General features: G+C 39.4%; 1 protein-coding gene across 1 annotated transcript in view; it reads left to right on the top strand.

The window, feature by feature from the left end:
• The window catches only part of BARD1 (BRCA1 associated RING domain 1), an 86,505-nt gene that overhangs the window by 11,651 nt on the left and 57,660 nt on the right, over positions 1–17,194 (top strand). The window contains exons 2-3 of the mRNA XM_068969189.1: positions 2,488–2,544; positions 7,911–8,059. Of these exons, the coding sequence (XP_068825290.1) occupies positions 2,488–2,544; positions 7,911–8,059 (206 nt within the window). The remainder of the gene's footprint in view (positions 1–2,487; positions 2,545–7,910; positions 8,060–17,194) is intronic.

Raw genomic sequence — 17,194 nt, 5'->3', positions numbered from 1 at the left:
ACGCCTGATGATCAGAGATGGAGCTGATGTAATAAATAATAGAAATAAAATGCACAATAACTGTAATGCTCTTGAATCATCCTTAAACCCCACCTACTCCCCAACTAGTGCATGGAAAAATTGCCCTCCACAAAACTAGTCCCTGGTGCTATAAAGGGTTGGGGACTCCTGGATTTGCTGGTGAAAGTGAAAGTGGAAATGAAATCGCTCAGTCCTGTCTGACTCTTTGCAACCCCAAGGACTGTAGCCTACCAGGCTTCTCTGTCCATGGGATTCTCCAGGCAAGAATACTGGAGTGGGTTACCATTTCCTTCGCCAGGGTATCTTCCAGACTCAGGGATCAAACCCGGGTCTCCTGTATTGGAGGCAGACGCTTTACCTCTGAGCCACCAGGGAAGCCAGGGAAGGATTTGCTGGTGAGATTCCTTATTTAAGATCTTAAATATACAAGAAAGGGAGGAGGTAGGGCGGAAGGTAGAGTGGAGGGTAGAGTCTAAAGGTTTTTTTTTTTTCTTATGTTGCAGGAGAGATCAACTTTGGATGTTTAGATGCAGCTAGAAGATGAAAGGTGGCTATAGTCATGTGAATAGACTGTTTTAGAAAGCAGAGAAGATAAGGGATCCAAGGACAAGTCTGAACCTGGAGGGTGGGGAAGTAGGAATAAATCTGGTGGGACAAAGCTCACACTGTTTGGCTTCAGTAAGATTAATGGGATTTAGAGCTTGGGCACTGCTATTCTATTCGTTTGTTTGTTTACTCGCAGAACATCTACTACATCATTTTGGTAGAGATACAATGGTGAGGAAACTACCTGATGAGTTTTAGAGACAAGTTTGTATATATTTCTTTCTTTTTATAGTGGTTATTCAGAGCCTGCGTGCAGGCATAGAAAGAGCTGACTGGGGGGCCTGTCTAGCATTGTAGATTGGCATTCTTGAGTGTCTGAGAGGTTAGTAGAATTGGGGTGATGGTGAAGATGGTGCTGAAGCAGGTAAAACTCTGTGGCCTGGGCTGGTAGGGAATCCAAGCAGCTAATACTGAATGGAAGTCTCTCCAGATGGAGAGCAACCTGAATGTGGAGGTTTGGTCAGGGTGATGGGGTAGAAGAGAGGGGGGATATTATGATAAGAGGACTTTTGGTCACACCACTCTTGAGATCTCAGAAGCAGAGCTTGTAATGAAGTAGAATTTAACACACTTATTCGGAGATCAGAGGTTAGGTTTGGTAGCTCAAATAATGAACAGAAATTATAGGGCTAGCATGAGCATTGTAGCAGAAATACCTGAATTGCCAGAAGTTGCCAGCACAAGTCATATTTTTATCACTATGTTCTATGTAGTGTGATAGAGAAATCAGATATTCTGAGTTTTTAAAAAGTGATGGGTTTTATAATGTCAGTGAGCACCATTTTCAATATCTTGAGAATAACATTGTGGGTGTGCTCTGTTTTTACACTCTTGCTGAAAACTCAATTTCACTTTAATGTTCATATCTATTAAAATGTGCAGTGTGATGCGTTTGATCTTTCAAGAAACAGAAAACTATTTTTATTGCTATGTGAGATGTGTGCAGAGATAATTGGATAATAATGATGTAAATACCTAAAGGTCCTAGGGTTAGTATAATAAGCCAAAAAAAGTTCATTTTTAAAAAGCTTTACTTCTCCTGTTTTTTCTTGCCACATTACGCCCTCTGACTAATGACTTAATCTGTGTTTATTAGTTAAGTAGCTTTACCTTCTTCGGATTATCAAACTTAGCAGGTGTTTTTTGATGGACAGTGCTGGGGATACTTAATTTTCTGCAGACTGCCAACCTGATAATTCCTATTCCCAGTTGCTTTAAAGAATAAAACAATTTCCTGTAAATAGAAAGAATTGCTGCATTTCTGAAAAGACATCTGTAAAAAATAGATGGCTACTTGACAACAACTGGAAAGCAGTTTTTTGTTTTTTTTTTTTAAATGGGAAACCATCAATTTTTATGGTCAAGGGGACCAGATGTCCTGTTTTTCTATGACAGTCTTGGTTTACACCTGCTGTTCTATCCAGTTATCACTCCCCTTTACTCTCAGAAGTATTTTCATTTGGACATTACACTGTATAGCCATTCTATTTGTGAGTCTCCTTTTGAGATTTATGGTCTACACTTTGAATCATGAATTGAAAGAAGTGGCTAGTGGTTCGTTTTACTTGAAAGAGGTTCAGAGATATTGAGCAAAGTTGCTTCTTTCTATGATTTCACAGCATATGCATTATAAAAAGTGTTACAGTTTGTCCTGAGTTTGGTAGTTGCTATTTGAATTCAGCAGATGTGTGATGATACAATATTTAATCAGGGAGTTACAGCCTTTCAAATGAATATGACCTTAATATCTTATGTTTTGAGAAACAAGTACAGTAGTGTTGGGTCTTGGACTTGTGAAATGTTGGGTAAAAAATGTTTAACAGGGACCTAAGTCTTGATTATTTTTCTTTCTTCAAACAGCACTAATATTCTGAGGGAGCCTGTGTGCTTAGGCGGATGTGAGCACATCTTCTGTAGGTAAGTAATGATGGCTTATGATAGATAGACACACACATTTAATGTAAGTGTATTTTTTACTGAGGTAATAGTCACGTGATCATGTTGATACTGGTATTACTTTCTGTTGTATAATTCTCATGGACTGCAAAATGACTTACTGTACATTATCTCCTTTTGATCCTTTTTTCTGTCTTAATTTACTAATCAGAAGCTAAAAGGTCAAAGAGGATAACTTACTGACAGGTACAAAGCTTAGAAAATAGCTTTACTAAGTATGGGGAGAAAATTAATTATTATATAATTCAAATATGCCTCTCTTACTCTTCCAGTTAATGTTGAATCTTGGCCTCTACAAACTGTGAAACCTAAGTTCTTTTCATTTACTGTATTAGTTTCTGAAGGCTGCCATAACAGGGTGCCAAAAACCAGGTGACTTTGAGAACAACAGAAATTTATTGTCTCACAGTTGTGGAGCCTAGAAGTCTGATAGCGAGGTGTTAGTGAGGTTGGCCCCTTCTGAGGGAGGTAAGGGAGTATCTGTACCATGCCTCTCTCCTATCTTCTGGTAGAAAGTCTTTGGTTTCTGGCAGTGATCCTGTTAGAGATACATCACTCTGCTCTTAGCCTGCAAGTTCACATGGCAGTCTCCCTTGTGTGCCTTTTGCCGTTGCTGAGTCACCAAGTTGTATCCGACTCTGCAGTTTCATGGATTGCAGTAGGCTAGGCCTCCCTATCCCTCACCTTTTCCCAGAGTTTGCCCAAGTTCGTGCCCTTCGCATTGGTGATGCCATCCAGCCATCTCATCTTCTGTCGCCCTCTTCTCCTTCCACCTTCAATCTTTTCCATTATTAGAGTCTTTTCCAATGAGTGGGCTGTCCACATCAGGTGGCCAGAGTAGCCTCTTTGTGTCCAAATGTCCACTTTTTATAAGATTAAAATACCAGTTGGTTATATTGGATTAGGGTGCTCACCCTAATGATCTCATCTACACTAGATCATTTACGAAGACCTTGTTTCCAGATAAGATCACAGGTCCTGGGGTTTAAGACTTAAGTATCTTTTTGTGGGGGGACACAATTCAAGCCATAACAGTTGCTATGAAATTATCTACTAAAGCCCTGTCTGAGAGGTTAGAATGTTAGATTTTCATTTCATCTTATTTCTTAGTCAAGAGGAAATCAATTAAAGGAGTGAATGTCTTAGTTTAATTGTCTGTGAGACAGGGTTAATATATCCTCCTTTGAATCAACCTTTTAATTATTTCAAGTTATGACTGTGATTATCTGGCATGAGCAAACTGCAATATGAAGTTTAAGCACATATGAAAGTAATTTACAGTGTCACTTGGGTGCGCTGGGGACTGTGGGAGGCGGCTATGGTTAGGGTCCAGATTTTGTTTCTATGTAGAAACATAGGTCTGCTCCATGGGGCACATCCGGCAGGAGGATGGGGTAGGAAAGAGTATCTCTTGCCTACCTGATAACTCCATTTGGATGATGAAGTGGGATTCCAGGCTTGGTATGTTGAGAGCAGGTCTGTTGCTCGTCCTTGCCTTTACCCTGTTCTGCCTTGGTAATCTTCATATCAGTAAACCGTGCCATTGGAATAAATGGTACCAAAGTTGCTCAAAGCAGAAACCAGTAGGCACACCTGGCTGCTATTTTTCTTGCTTATCCCATATCATAAAGTTCTCAGTTTCACCTGAAAATGTACCCTAAGTCTTTCATTTTCCCACGTTTCTATTTCCTGTTTATGCTTTTGTCCAAGCCACCATCGAATGATCTCTCCCTGGCCTATTGTAAAAGGTTCAGAACAGGTCCCCTTCTCCATTTTCTACATTCTTGTGAGTGATCTTTTGAAAATCTGAATCACATTCATATCATTACCACTCTTAAAATTCTTCAGTGGTTTCCTTTTACAATCAGAATACTCTGCGCTGGGGTCCGCAAGACTCTGCACAGGGCAGAGTGTCTGACTGCCTCTCGGACCACACTGTTCAGCCACCATCTCCTTTTGGTTCATTAAACATGTCAAACTCACTCCTACCCCAGGACTTTTGCACTCACTGATTTTTCCATCTGAACTGTACTTCTGCCAGATTTTTGTGAGGCTAGCTTTTCATCAGTTGTATTTCAGCTCATACATTACCTCCTTCAAATGTCTCCCATAATGGCTGTCTAAAATTCTGTCCGCCAGATTTTTGTGAGCCTAGCTTTTCATCAGTTGCATTTCAGCTCAAATATTACCTCCTCCAAAAGGCTTCTCATAATGCCTATCTAAAATTTGTCTGCTCCCTGCCTCCACTCTGGAATAAGCAGATTTATTTCATTTTGGGGTTGTACTCACTGTATATAATAGATCAGTTACACATCTAGAGCATAACAAACTTGAAATTGTATGTAAAGCATGTGTATATGTGTGTGTTCCATACCTTTAATTGGATTCTGATGGGGTCTATATGTAAGGCATGTGTGTGTGTGTGTGTGACCATACCTTTAATTGGATTTTGAAGGGATCTGTGATTTAAAACAACCAATGAAAGATTAAGAGAGGCATGAGAACCGTCTTAAAAGAGAAAATGGTCATCTGTATGTGAACAGAAGAAAGAACTGATTCAGTGTAGTTTTGATTCATTTTCATCATATGGTTCCAAGAATTAGGGTAGCTGTTTGTTTCCTGGTGATTTGGAGATATTAAAGCTGTTGACCAGCGCTGTAAATGCCATGAAGTTTTGTTTTCATTTTGGGGCGCTATGCTGTGCATCCTTGTGGAATCTCAGTTTCCCAACCAGGAACTGAACCTGGGCCATGGCAGTGAATGCCTGGAATCCTAACCACTAGGCCACCAGGGAATTCCTGCCATGCAGCTTTTAAAAAAAATTAATTAATTTATTTTAATTGGAGGCTAATTACTTTACAATATTGTGGTGGTTTTTGCTGTACATTGACGTGAATCAGCTGTCGGTGTACATGTGTCCCCCGATCCTGAACCCCGCTTCCTTCTCCCTCCCCACCCCATCCCTCTGGGATGTCCCAAAGCACTGGCTTCGAGTGCCCTGCTTCATGCATTGAACTTGCATTGCCCAGCTATTTTACATATGGTCATTTACATGTTTCAGTGCTGTTCTCAAGTCATCCTACCCTCTCTCTCTCTGACCGCCATGTGGGTTTAAAAGATGGCTTTAATATGTCGCAGTACAGCTGAAGCCTTGGAGTCAAGGGAACGTTAGCAGGAACACAGGTCTTTATCTTACTGACACATTCTGGCGGCTTCAGAATATCATACTTTTGTGCCAGTCCCTGATAAAAGTAGTTCATGAACTCTCAGATGTAAGTCTTCAAGATATGTGGCAGGAGGACCCAGACATTTTGGGCTCAAACCACTTGGCATTCTTGAAAATTGAGCCCTGCTAAGAGCTTTTGTTTATGGGTGTGTGTTTTTCCCATGTAAAACTTAGACATTTAAACAATACTAATTCACTTAATGAGATTAAACACATTGCATAGTAATATTAAAGAACACTTTTTAAGGGAAAATAACTTTGGCAAACCAAAGGAAAAATGGCAGGGTGGCACTGTTTTTACGTTTTTGCAAATTTCTTTGTTTTGCTGAGTAGCTGCCGCTAAGTCGCTTCAGTTGAGTCCAACTGTTTGCGACCCCATAGACAGCCTATCAGGCTCCCCCGTCCCTGGGATTCTTCAGGCAAGATCACTGGAGTGGGTTGCCAGTTCCTTCTCCAATGCACGAAAGTGAAAAGTGAAAGTGAAGTCACTCAGTCGTATCCAACTCTTCGTGACCCCATGGAGTGTAGCCTACCAGGCTCCTCCGTCCATGGGATTTTCCAGGCAAGAGTCCTGGAGTGGGTTGCCATTTCATTCTCCTTTGCTGAGTAGAAGTCGGGTTAAATATTCTGAAGGGGCTCCTGTTGGAGGAGTCCTCTGCCTGCAGACAAGAGGGTCACAGGAAAAGGGGTGTGGTGTTTGGAGAAGATGTGGCTGCTACGGCTATTATTTTACCCCTTCCTGCTGCAGCCCATCTGGTGAAGCTAAAGAAGGTGTGGAAGGCTTTTTTATTCATTTTTTCAGCTGTGCTCTACATCTTGCAGAATCTCAGTTCCCCAACCAGGGACTGAACCTGTGCTCTGGCAGTGAATGCCTGGAATCCTAACCGCTCGGCCACCAGCGAACTCCCACCATGCAGTGTAGAGGGTTCTTGTTTCGGGATTCACAGATAGGTTTCAGGGGGGAATTGTAAACAAAAGCTTGTGCACATCTTCATCGGAGTCATAAATGGTGTTGTTGTGTTGGGTTGTGTTGTGTTTAGTTGCTCAGTCTTTGTGACCGCATGGACTGTAACCTGCCAGGCTCCTCCATCCATGGGGATTCTTCAGGCAAGAATACTGAAGTGGGTTGCCACGCCCTCCTCCAGGGCATCTTCCCAACCCAGGGATCAAACCAAGGTTTCCCGCATTATGGGCGGGTTCTTTACCATCTGAGCCACCAAGAAATTTAATAAAAGCCTTTCTAATTATGAGATTATAACTCTTGGACAGATAATCTGAGGTCATTTAACTGAATCTACAGATTAAAAGTACCTGAAAAAACCAAAATCTTTTCTCAAAAACTACTTTAAAACCTTTAGACACTTGTACACAAATAAAAGAAAAAATACCTTTACCTTTGTCTGTGCAGTAATTTTGGGAATTTCTATGAAGCACGGTGTTAGGTTTAGAACAGGCAAGGTTCATATGCATGGCTTGTACGCATTGGGGACTAATTTTTTTTTTTTTTAATCTCCCACTGTACTCTCTTTTGGAGAAGGCAATGGGAACCCACTCCAGTACTCTTGCCTGGCAAATCCCATGGACGGAGGAGCCTGGTAGGCTGCAGTCCATGGGCTTGCTGGGAGTCGGACACGACTGAGCGACTTCACTTTCACTTTTCACTTTTATGCACTGAAGAAGGAAATGGCAACCCACTCCAGTGTTCTTGTCTGGAGAATCCCAGGGACAGCGGAGCCTGGTGGGCTGCCATCTGTGGGGTCGCACAGAGTCGGACACGATTGAGGCGACTTAGCAGCAGCAGCAGTACTCTCTTTAGAAGCTATAGATTTATCTACAGGGAAAAGTTATGCAGACTTTTGTCTGGCCAGGTATAGTCTCTTCGTAGCAGTTACATAAGCAACTTTAGATGTGGATTGCATGATGTCTGTATTAGTGTCATATATTCTTTCGAAAACACTGTTTTAACTGATATTTTATGATTGACCAATGTTTATTAGAACAGCCTCTGCTTCATTTACTTCTGTTCATACTGTTTATTTTTTTGAATTTAGATCCTGCTGAATGTGTGTTGATATCTATATATTTTTTGATCCTTTTTAAGTTATTGTGTAAGTGACTGCATTGGAAGTGAATGTCCAGTGTGTTACACCCCAGCCTGGATACAAGATGTGAAGATAAACAGACAGCTGGACAGCATGATCCAGCTCTGTAGTAAGCTTCGGAATTTGCTGCACGACACTGATCTTTCAGGTAAGAAGGAAGTATCACTGTCTCTCTTAAATAACTGAGGTTCATATTGATTTTATAAATGTATAAAATATGAATGACTTATTTCAGATTTGAAGGTTTATAGTGTTATGAATCAGGAGGTGATAGGTACCTTAGAGATAATTAAGTCTGACTACCTTATTTTATAGATGAGAAGCCAGGGTCCAGAGAAGTTACATGATCTTGCCTGAAGTCTCCCATAGTTAGTACCAGGAGCAGGAGAAATAAAGCCTGTTTCTTTTGATTCTCAGTTCAGAGATTTTTCCTCACCTACACTACCCGCTTTTTCAGTTCAGTTCAGTCACTTAGTTGTGTCTGAGTCTTTGCTACCCCATGGACTGTAGCACGCCAGGCCTCCCTGTCCATCGCCAACTCCTGGAGTTTTCTCAGACTCATGTCCTTGGAGTCAGTGATGCCATCCAACCATCTCATCCTCTGTCGTCCCCTTCTCTTTCTGCCCGCTTTTTACTGTTAAATAATATCTGTATAATATATATGGAGTAGTGATTTCTGTCCCTAGTAATAATGATTTTGTCCTTCAAACTCACTTAAATATCATTTCACTAGACAGAATGCAACCTTCTGTGTATCATTTTCCTACAGATTTATTAGATGTGCACATTTTGAAAGAGCAAAACCTAATATTCATTTTCTTTTCTATTTAAACAGAGGTTAATGTTTTTCAAAATTGTTCTTAGGCTCTGCGTATTAACTATGCATCTTCCCATTTTGCTTTCTGCCGAGAGCTAATCAGCTGTAAAGAAAGTGAAGCATTTTAAATCTTCATAATCAGATACTGGAATTGGGTTTTTATTCACCAGGTAATACCATGTTAGCTTGTGTTTATGGGAAAACCTTTTCTTGACTGGTAGGATGCTATGAATGATTGATGAGGCTCATATAAAATGGTAGAATTTCTATTTTTTAATATTTATGATCTTATTTTCCAACATGATAATGTTATTGTCAACTACTAAAGGCGAAGTTGTTTGGGCAAAATAAAGAAATAAGACAACTACTTTGAGTCTTACTGACCAGGTCCATATTTTTGAGAAGACTGATTATTGTATTAGATTCTATTCTTTCATGATAAAATGAGCTATGGTGATAAAGTTTTTCTTATTTTCAGATATAATTTTATATGCACATATTTTTAAAAGTACTTACCTTAAAAAATAGCATAACCCTATTTAAAGGCACAATGAGGAAAAGTTTTATTAGCTCATCTGTGTTCTTTTCCTTCTTTATCAGAGGCAGTGCTGATAGTGTTTTACTTTATATTTAGAAAAGATGAGTGTATGATCTGCTCCCTCCCCATCCCCATACCGTTGATTAGGCAGGAATTCTTAATCAAGAGTCCACACATCTTTAGCAGTGTTGAGGGTGGGGATTAGTGATTCTCTTAAGTGTATGATATGAAAAATGTCATGTCTCTGTGAAAGTAGCTTGCATCAGGTTCTTAAAGATGTGTGGCCTTTTAGGAATGTCGGCCAGGCGTTGAGATTTGGGTGCTATTTTGTTTGTGGCTGTCATGATATTCTGATCTGATTATTCTTCAGCTTCTATATAGTCAGATATTAGCTTGCTAGGACTGCTGTAAAAAAGTCCCACAGACTGGATGGGTTAAACAATAGAAATTTATTGTCTCAGTTCTGAAGGCTAGAAATCAAGGGGTAGGTAAGTTTGGTTACTTTGAGGTCTGTGAGGAAAAGATGAGTGCCAGGCTTTTCTCACTTTGATTTGTAGAAGGTGGTCTTGTGGTGTTCTCCGTATATGCATGTTTGTGTCAAATTTCCCTTTTTTGTTTGATCAGGGTTCATATTACATTAGAGCCCCATCTTCCTCATCTTAACTAATTATATGTGCAAATGACCTGGTTTCCAAATAAGGTCATGTTCTAAGGTAATGGTATTAGGACTTCAAAATGTGAATTTTGGGAGAGACACAGGTTAGCCCAAAAGAAGCACTGACACCTCTGATGGTACTAATGACGGAGCAGAATAACCTTCAGTGGGTTGCTTGTGGTCACTTCTGGCTCACTGAGGTCTGCGTGCCATGTGATGCCAAGAGGAATCAGGGGGCTCCTCAAGAAATTTTACTATTAGTTAGTGATGTTTGAGTTATCAGTATGGTTTTCACATTTCATGGACTTTGGAATATTAAATGCCTTGATATTTCATCATTAAAAAAGAGATGTAGGAAAATTGCTGAGTAGAGAACAAGTTTTCGTGTGGAACCTGAGGCCTTCTGGACGTCTAAGCAGAGGTGGAGCATGGGGAGTGAATTACAGCGATTCACTTTCCAAAGGCCACTTTGTGTTTATTTTCCTTATTATAATGAATGATGACTACATTAGTCATTATCAGACTTGAGCTGTGCTGGCTTTAACATTTTATGTATTTTAAAATGAATTGAAATTTCACTGTTTACCTAACCTATAATCACAATTTTAGGATTTTTATTCTGTAGGTGAGGAAACTGAGGGCCTAGGTTATGCAGGATGGTAATATTGTCAGTGTCTCGCCTATTGTTTTATCATTTAGCACAATACTTTTGTTAGAAGTGTGGGTAGTTCATTGAATTGTGTTAGAAAAAAATTGGCAGTGTTAAGACTAATTCATATCCTAGAGACTAAACTTAATTAAAACAATATTAAAACAAATTCTTACATTTTGGTTTCAGTAATCCATTTTATAACGGTAACATCTCTTTTGCTATATTTAGAGAAGATGAAATGTATCTAGAATATAAATATATTGAAGTATAAATTTCTATCTGGATGTGTTATTTCCATGGTGCAAAGTATTTTCTACTTCTTGTAAGTTACATCGTTATCACCTTTCCCTCTCAAGGTTTAGCCACCCAAAACAGATTTAGTCTTGAAGGGAATTGAGGTGGTTTCTTTTGGTATATCCCTTTGTGTCTTTGTAGTTTATTCTGTATATTTTTTATCTAGCAAGTACTTCTAAAGCCAAAATATTATAAGGCAAACTAGATGACTATGTAAAGGGAGCTAACAGTTGGTGACAAATAATGGTTCATCCTCTTCGTAATGAGGAACTTGGAAAATAATATCATTATAAGATAAAAGTATTAGATTAAGTGATTCCTGAGTTCTAGCTCCAAAATCATATGGTTCTATTAAATGGTAATCTGTTGAATATGATTAATTAAGTGAAATGGTTGGACATAGCCACATTTTCTCTAATTTTTTAAAACCTGTAATTTCATAATTTATCTTCCAAATGAACCTGGTTACTTTCATTTACTATAAAATATATAATTACTGTAATTAAAATGGGTAATTAGGAAGAACTTGTCAAATCATGGACATGGTATATGGCATACTGGAGACAAAGAAGCCTAATTTATAGTAATCCTTTCTAAAATGAGCTTTTAAATACTTGAACAGATTTTTCTTGGTTCAGTGTTCTTTAAAGAGAAGAGATTGTCATAAATTTTTCTGACAACCATTTATGGGTAATTTTACCTTATTCTTTAAAACATAATCTGCTTTCTAAGAGTGGCATTAAACTTTAAAGTTTTTATTTTCTCTTGCCCCCCATCTTAAATCAGACATTGCAGGTGCTGGTCAGGTTTTGTGAAGCATATGTTGGTATTGGTGACATTTGAAAAAAAAACCAGCAACACTTTGATTATGCTTTCATGGGTCTCAATTTTCCTTTCTGTTAGGAAAGGTTTTGGGAGAGATGCTGGTCTTTCTGTAGCGAATTGCATAGTGTTTCATATATGCTATGACTTTTTATAATAGATGAAGATGAGCATTTGAATAGCTGTGTCACCGCTGTTTTGTTTTAAATAGAGCTGAATACTTCTTAACTTAATGAAGGCGTTAATGTTGCATAGATGGTAGCAAAGTACTTTCCTTTGATTTTTAATAAGGGACTAGTTTGTCAAAGAGATTTCTCAACTTCTGTTGTGAAACCTATAATAGAGAATAATTTGAAAGGCACACAATGTACATCATTATAATCCTTTGATGTAGATTAATGATAGCTAAATCACATTGGTTAATTGCTTCCCTTTTCTATAGTTTATTATTAAATTTTAACAAAACTCTTGGCTAAGCAGCTCCTTAGCAGCATGTACATCTCCGTTCCTCGGTGTTTTGTGGAGTACTCAGAAGTACTTAAATTCAGAGAATAGAATTCTTTTATATGTCATTAAGAAATTTACTATGTAGAGGAAGAACCAATATTTTTCTTCATGAAATGAATATGATAATTCATGCTTAACAGCATTCACCCATAAAACCTGTTGTAGCTGTTGATAGTTTGATTTATGTTCCAACAGTAGTGGTGTTTTCTCTTTTTACACTCTTAACTTAGTTATGCTGTGTAACTTAGTTAGGCTGTGTAAAATCCAAAACTTGAAATTGTGTTTGCTATAGTCATTCTTGCTTAGTTAGGACAAGATGCATAATCAAAATCATCCTGAGTAAATTTATTACTGGATGATTAGTGAGATTAGTAAGATTATTGTGTACATGTAAATTGTATGAATATATGCTATCTTCATTTACTCCTGTATTTGTGTTCCGCATTTTAAAGTCTGTTGTTGATTATGTTGTTACTGAAGAAAACATGTGCTCTTCAGTTTGAAGTTCTGTTGTCTTTTTAGGTTTAGATTTTTTTTTTTTAGTTAATTATGTTATTACTACCTGCAAGTCTTAATTTTCCTTTAAAATGCCTAATTCTACATTTTGTAAGTTTTATAACTGTTAAGGACTTCAGAATTCAATGTTTTTAATTGAAAATGTCATCACCTGTGTTTAATATTAAATTAAAAAATCAAGTATGAGTTTTTACAGACTAGCAAAGGATTAACCTTTAAGTCTTTGTAATTCTGAGTCTTTCTTAAAAAGTAATCCTGATAACATTTCATTTTGACCTTTTCTCTCGTCTCCAGATTATGTTAGAAAGGACTTAGTTTTGAAATCTATTTGTCACTGCAGAGAAAAGTGACATTTAGATGTTGAATTTAGATGTAAAGTCTGTGTGAATGGATCTTCATTTGGATTGCCTTTATTTCCAAGATCCTGTCTTAATTGCACTTTTCTGAGCATCAGTTCAGTTCAGATGGAAAAAGGGTGTTAGAGGGTCTGCTCTCACTCCGATACCCTCTTCTCCTTCCAGCTGGTTTATTGTTAACTGGCTTTTCAGTGCAGTGGCTTCCTTTTCCATTCCCAGGAGGAAGGAATAGCTTCTTTGGAGTGAGTGTGGGTTTCACTGAATTTTTTTGCTTGACAGGGATCATATCTCTGAAATTTCTCCAGAGATAAATACAAGTTGATTTTCAAAATCCAGTGTTTCATTTTTCTTAATCTGTCTAAAGTGCTATTTTTTACTTGGCAGATCTATTTATAAAGATAGGAATTTTGTACTTAAGAAACATGAGGTGAAAGAATACACCAAAGGAGTTTTGAACTTTAGGGAAGATCTGAGAGTTTATTAATCCTCTCATGTATTAAAATAATTTTAAACTGTTCTTTGTGAATAAAGAGTATCTAAAAGGAATTCAAAAATAACATTTCATAACTTCATTTTCTCTTGCTAATATTTTAAGACATGAGAAATGTTGAAATGTATTCCCAGAAACAATAGAAAAATGAAATTAAAATTACTGTGTATCTCTTTAAGTATGAAAGCTTCGTAGGAATAACGCACTTGACAGTTTCACTGTGGTAACATCCATACACGCTTACTTCCTACTCAGTGGCTGTTACGGTCCTCAGGAGTAAGATGCATAGGTAGGTTTTTTTCTTAAAGCAACTTAGTGTTAGAACTTCATTAAAATTTTTCTCTAGATTCCATAATGTAAGAAAGATTTTATATAGAACTCTTGGAAAAGAGTCTGCCTGGCAATGCAGGGGACACGGATTCCATCCCTGGCTCGGAAGGTGCCCTGGAGGAGGAAATGACAACCTACTCCAGTATTCTTCCCTGGAGAATCCCGTGGATAGGGGAGCCTGGCGGGCTACAGTCCATCGTGTTTCAAAGAGCCAGACACGACTGGGCACTCGTACATGCTCCAGCTTGAATGAAGAGTGACCTTTCAAGAGAAAAACATTAGTCAAATGACTTCCTTATTCTTTTTTAAAACAGGACAAATAAAACCTATTCTACTGTCCTAGTTAGTTATGGGAGACTCAGTCCATGTTAATTCGGGGAGTAAGCATTAGGAAATGTGAAGTTACTTGTTGGTCATTGTCAGTCCTGTCAGGTGGTCCTGGTGATTGTGGTTTTTTCCCAGTTTCTCTGCTTTTCTGGTGTTCTTCTTCATAACTGAAGTGGCCTCTTGATAATCCATTGTGTGTGAAGAGAAGAGTATTGGATTGGGAGCTGGGAGACTTCCTTTTCTTTCTTTTTAACTTTTAATTCCTTATATTTAAAATGAGAGAATTGGACAGTTCCTCAACTTTCTTCTGGTCCTTAAATTAAATTCTAACCTCCCTTGAATAAATACCAGTCAAGATTTAAGAGAACATGAAAGTGAAAGTGAAAATGAAGTCGCTCAGTCGTGTCCGACTCTTTGCGACCCATGGACTGTAGTTGGCCAGGCTCCTCCGTCCGTGGGATTTTCCAGGCAAGAATACTGGACTGGGTTGCCATTTCCTTCTCTGGGGATCTTCCTGACTCAGGGATTAAACCTGGGTCTCCTGCATTACAGGCAGACTCTTTACCATCTGAGCCACCAGGGAATTTAAGAGAACATTCCAAATAATTTATTCATCAATTCATCAGTGTTTTCTGAGCACTGTTTATGTGCTCACCACTGTGCTGGGCTGAGTGGGTTGGTTTTACCTGTCCATATGGAGTGAGAAAAGAGAATGTTAAGGGAATATTTTTGAATAATGGTTGACTCATTGGCAAAGACCCTGATGCTGGGAGGGATTGGGGGCCGGAGGAGAAAGGGACGACAGAGGATGAGATGGCTGGATGGCATCACCGGCTCGATGGACAGAAGTTTGGGTGGACTCTGGGAGTTGGTGATGGACAGGGAGGCCTGGCGTGCTGCGATTCATAGGGTCGCAAAGGGTTGGACACGGCTGAGTGACTGAATTGAACTGAACTGAACTGAATGGGCTTAAGGGCAAAAACAGAACAAGAGAGCTTTAAGAGGGACCACTGCCAGAGTCAGAAAGTGAAATTCTGTACAGTTATTCTCTATTTCTGGAGCCTCTGTTAACAGGCAAGATTGGTAGGTCTGAAAGAATAAAATACACATAAAGATTATACTATAAGTTGTGTGAAGAAAAGCTTTCTTCTCCTTATGTGTCCTCTGCTCACCCGACTGGGCTTCCCTCACAGCTCAGTCAGTAAAGAATCTGCCTGCAATGCAGGAAACCCAGGTTCGGTTCCTGGGTTGGGAAGATCCCCTGGAGAAGGAAGTGGCAATCTGCTCCAGTGTTCTTGCCTGGGAAGTCCCAAGGACAGAGGAGCCTGGTGGGCTACGGGTTGCAAGAGTCGGACACGACTTAGCGACTAAACCACCACCACCACTCACCCTACTATTACATACAGTACTGTTTCACTTCTGACGCCAGATGTGTGGGTTTCCACACGTCAAGCCATTATGTGACATAAGCTGGGTGTCAGTTTACCCAATTCTGACGCTGTCTACCTGGAGATAGTGTCAAATCTTACAGGTTAGGAGTCCGTAAGACCGCCCCCACTTCCTCCTAGGTGCCACCCTCAGGTCCAGTTTCTGCTTCTGAACCCACTGGCTATAAATTGTAGGCTGCTGTCAACACCTCGAATTTAAATAATTTGCTACAGTGTCTCACAGAATCCAGGCATACATGTTACTTACCAGATTCTTGGTTTATTATAATAGGATATACCACAGGAACAGCCAGACAGGAGGAGGTCCATAGGGCTAAGTGTGTTGAAGGGGCCAAGGGCTTCCATGTCCCTTCTGGGTGTACAGCTTCCCCAGCACCTTCACACGTTCATCAGCCCGGAAACTCGCCAACTGTGTTTTGAAGGGTTTTTTTTTAATGGAGACTTCTTTATATAAGGGGGGTGTGTATGTGTGTGTGTGTGTGTGTGTGTGTGTTTTGGAGGGTTTTTTTTTTTAATGGAGACTTATTTATATAGGGGTGTGTGTGTGTGTGTGTGTGTGTGTGTGTGTGTGTGTGTTAGTTGCTCAGTCGTGTCTGACTTTGTGACATCATGGACTGTAGCCCACCAGGCTCCTCTGTCCCTGGGATTCTCTGCGTAAGAATACTGGAGTGAGTTGCCATTTCCTTCTCCAGAGGATCTTCACAAGACAGGAATTGAACCTGTGTGGATCACAATAAACTGGAAAATTCTGAAAGAGATGGGAATACCAGACCACCTGACCTGCCTCTTGAGAAACCTATATGCAGGTCAGGAAGCAACAGTTAGACCTGGACATGGAAAAACAGACTGGTTCCAAATAGGAAAAGGAGTATGTCAAGGCTGTATATTGTCACCGTGCTTATTTAACTTCTATGCAGATACATCATGAGAAATGCTGGGCTGGAAGAAGCACAAGCTGGAATCAAGACTGCCGGGAGAAATATCAATAACCTTAGATATGCAGATGACACCACCCTTATGGCAGAAAGCCAAGAAGAACTAAAGAGCTTCTTGATGAAAGTGACAGAGGAGAGTGAAAAAGTTCGCTTAAAGCTCAACATTCAGAAAACGAAGATCATGGCATCTGGTCCTGTCACTTCATGGCAAACAGATGGGGAAACAGTGGAAACAGTGGTTGACTTTATTTTCAGGGGCTCCAAAATCACTGCAGATGGTGATTGCAGCTGTGAAATTAAAAGACACTTACTCCTAGGAAGGAAAGTTATGACCAACCTAGATAGCATATTCAAAAGCAGAGACATTACTTTGCCAAAAAAGGTCCGTCTAGTCAAGGCTATGGTTTTTCCAGGGGTCATGTATGGATGTGAGAATTAGACTGTGAAGAAAGCTGAGTGCTGAAAAATTGATTCTTTTGAACTGTGATGTTGGAGAAGACTCTTGAGAGTCCCTTGGACTTCAAGGAGATCCAACCAGTCCATTCTGAAGGAGACCAGCCTGGGTGTTCATTGGAAGGACTGATGCTGAGGCTGAA

This window comes from Capricornis sumatraensis, chromosome 3 (genome assembly GCF_032405125.1).
Source record: "Capricornis sumatraensis isolate serow.1 chromosome 3, serow.2, whole genome shotgun sequence".
NCBI classification, from domain to species: Eukaryota; Metazoa; Chordata; class Mammalia; order Artiodactyla; family Bovidae; genus Capricornis; species Capricornis sumatraensis.
Note: the sequence above shows the minus strand (reverse complement) of the source record. Positions and strands in the feature narration are given on the sequence as shown.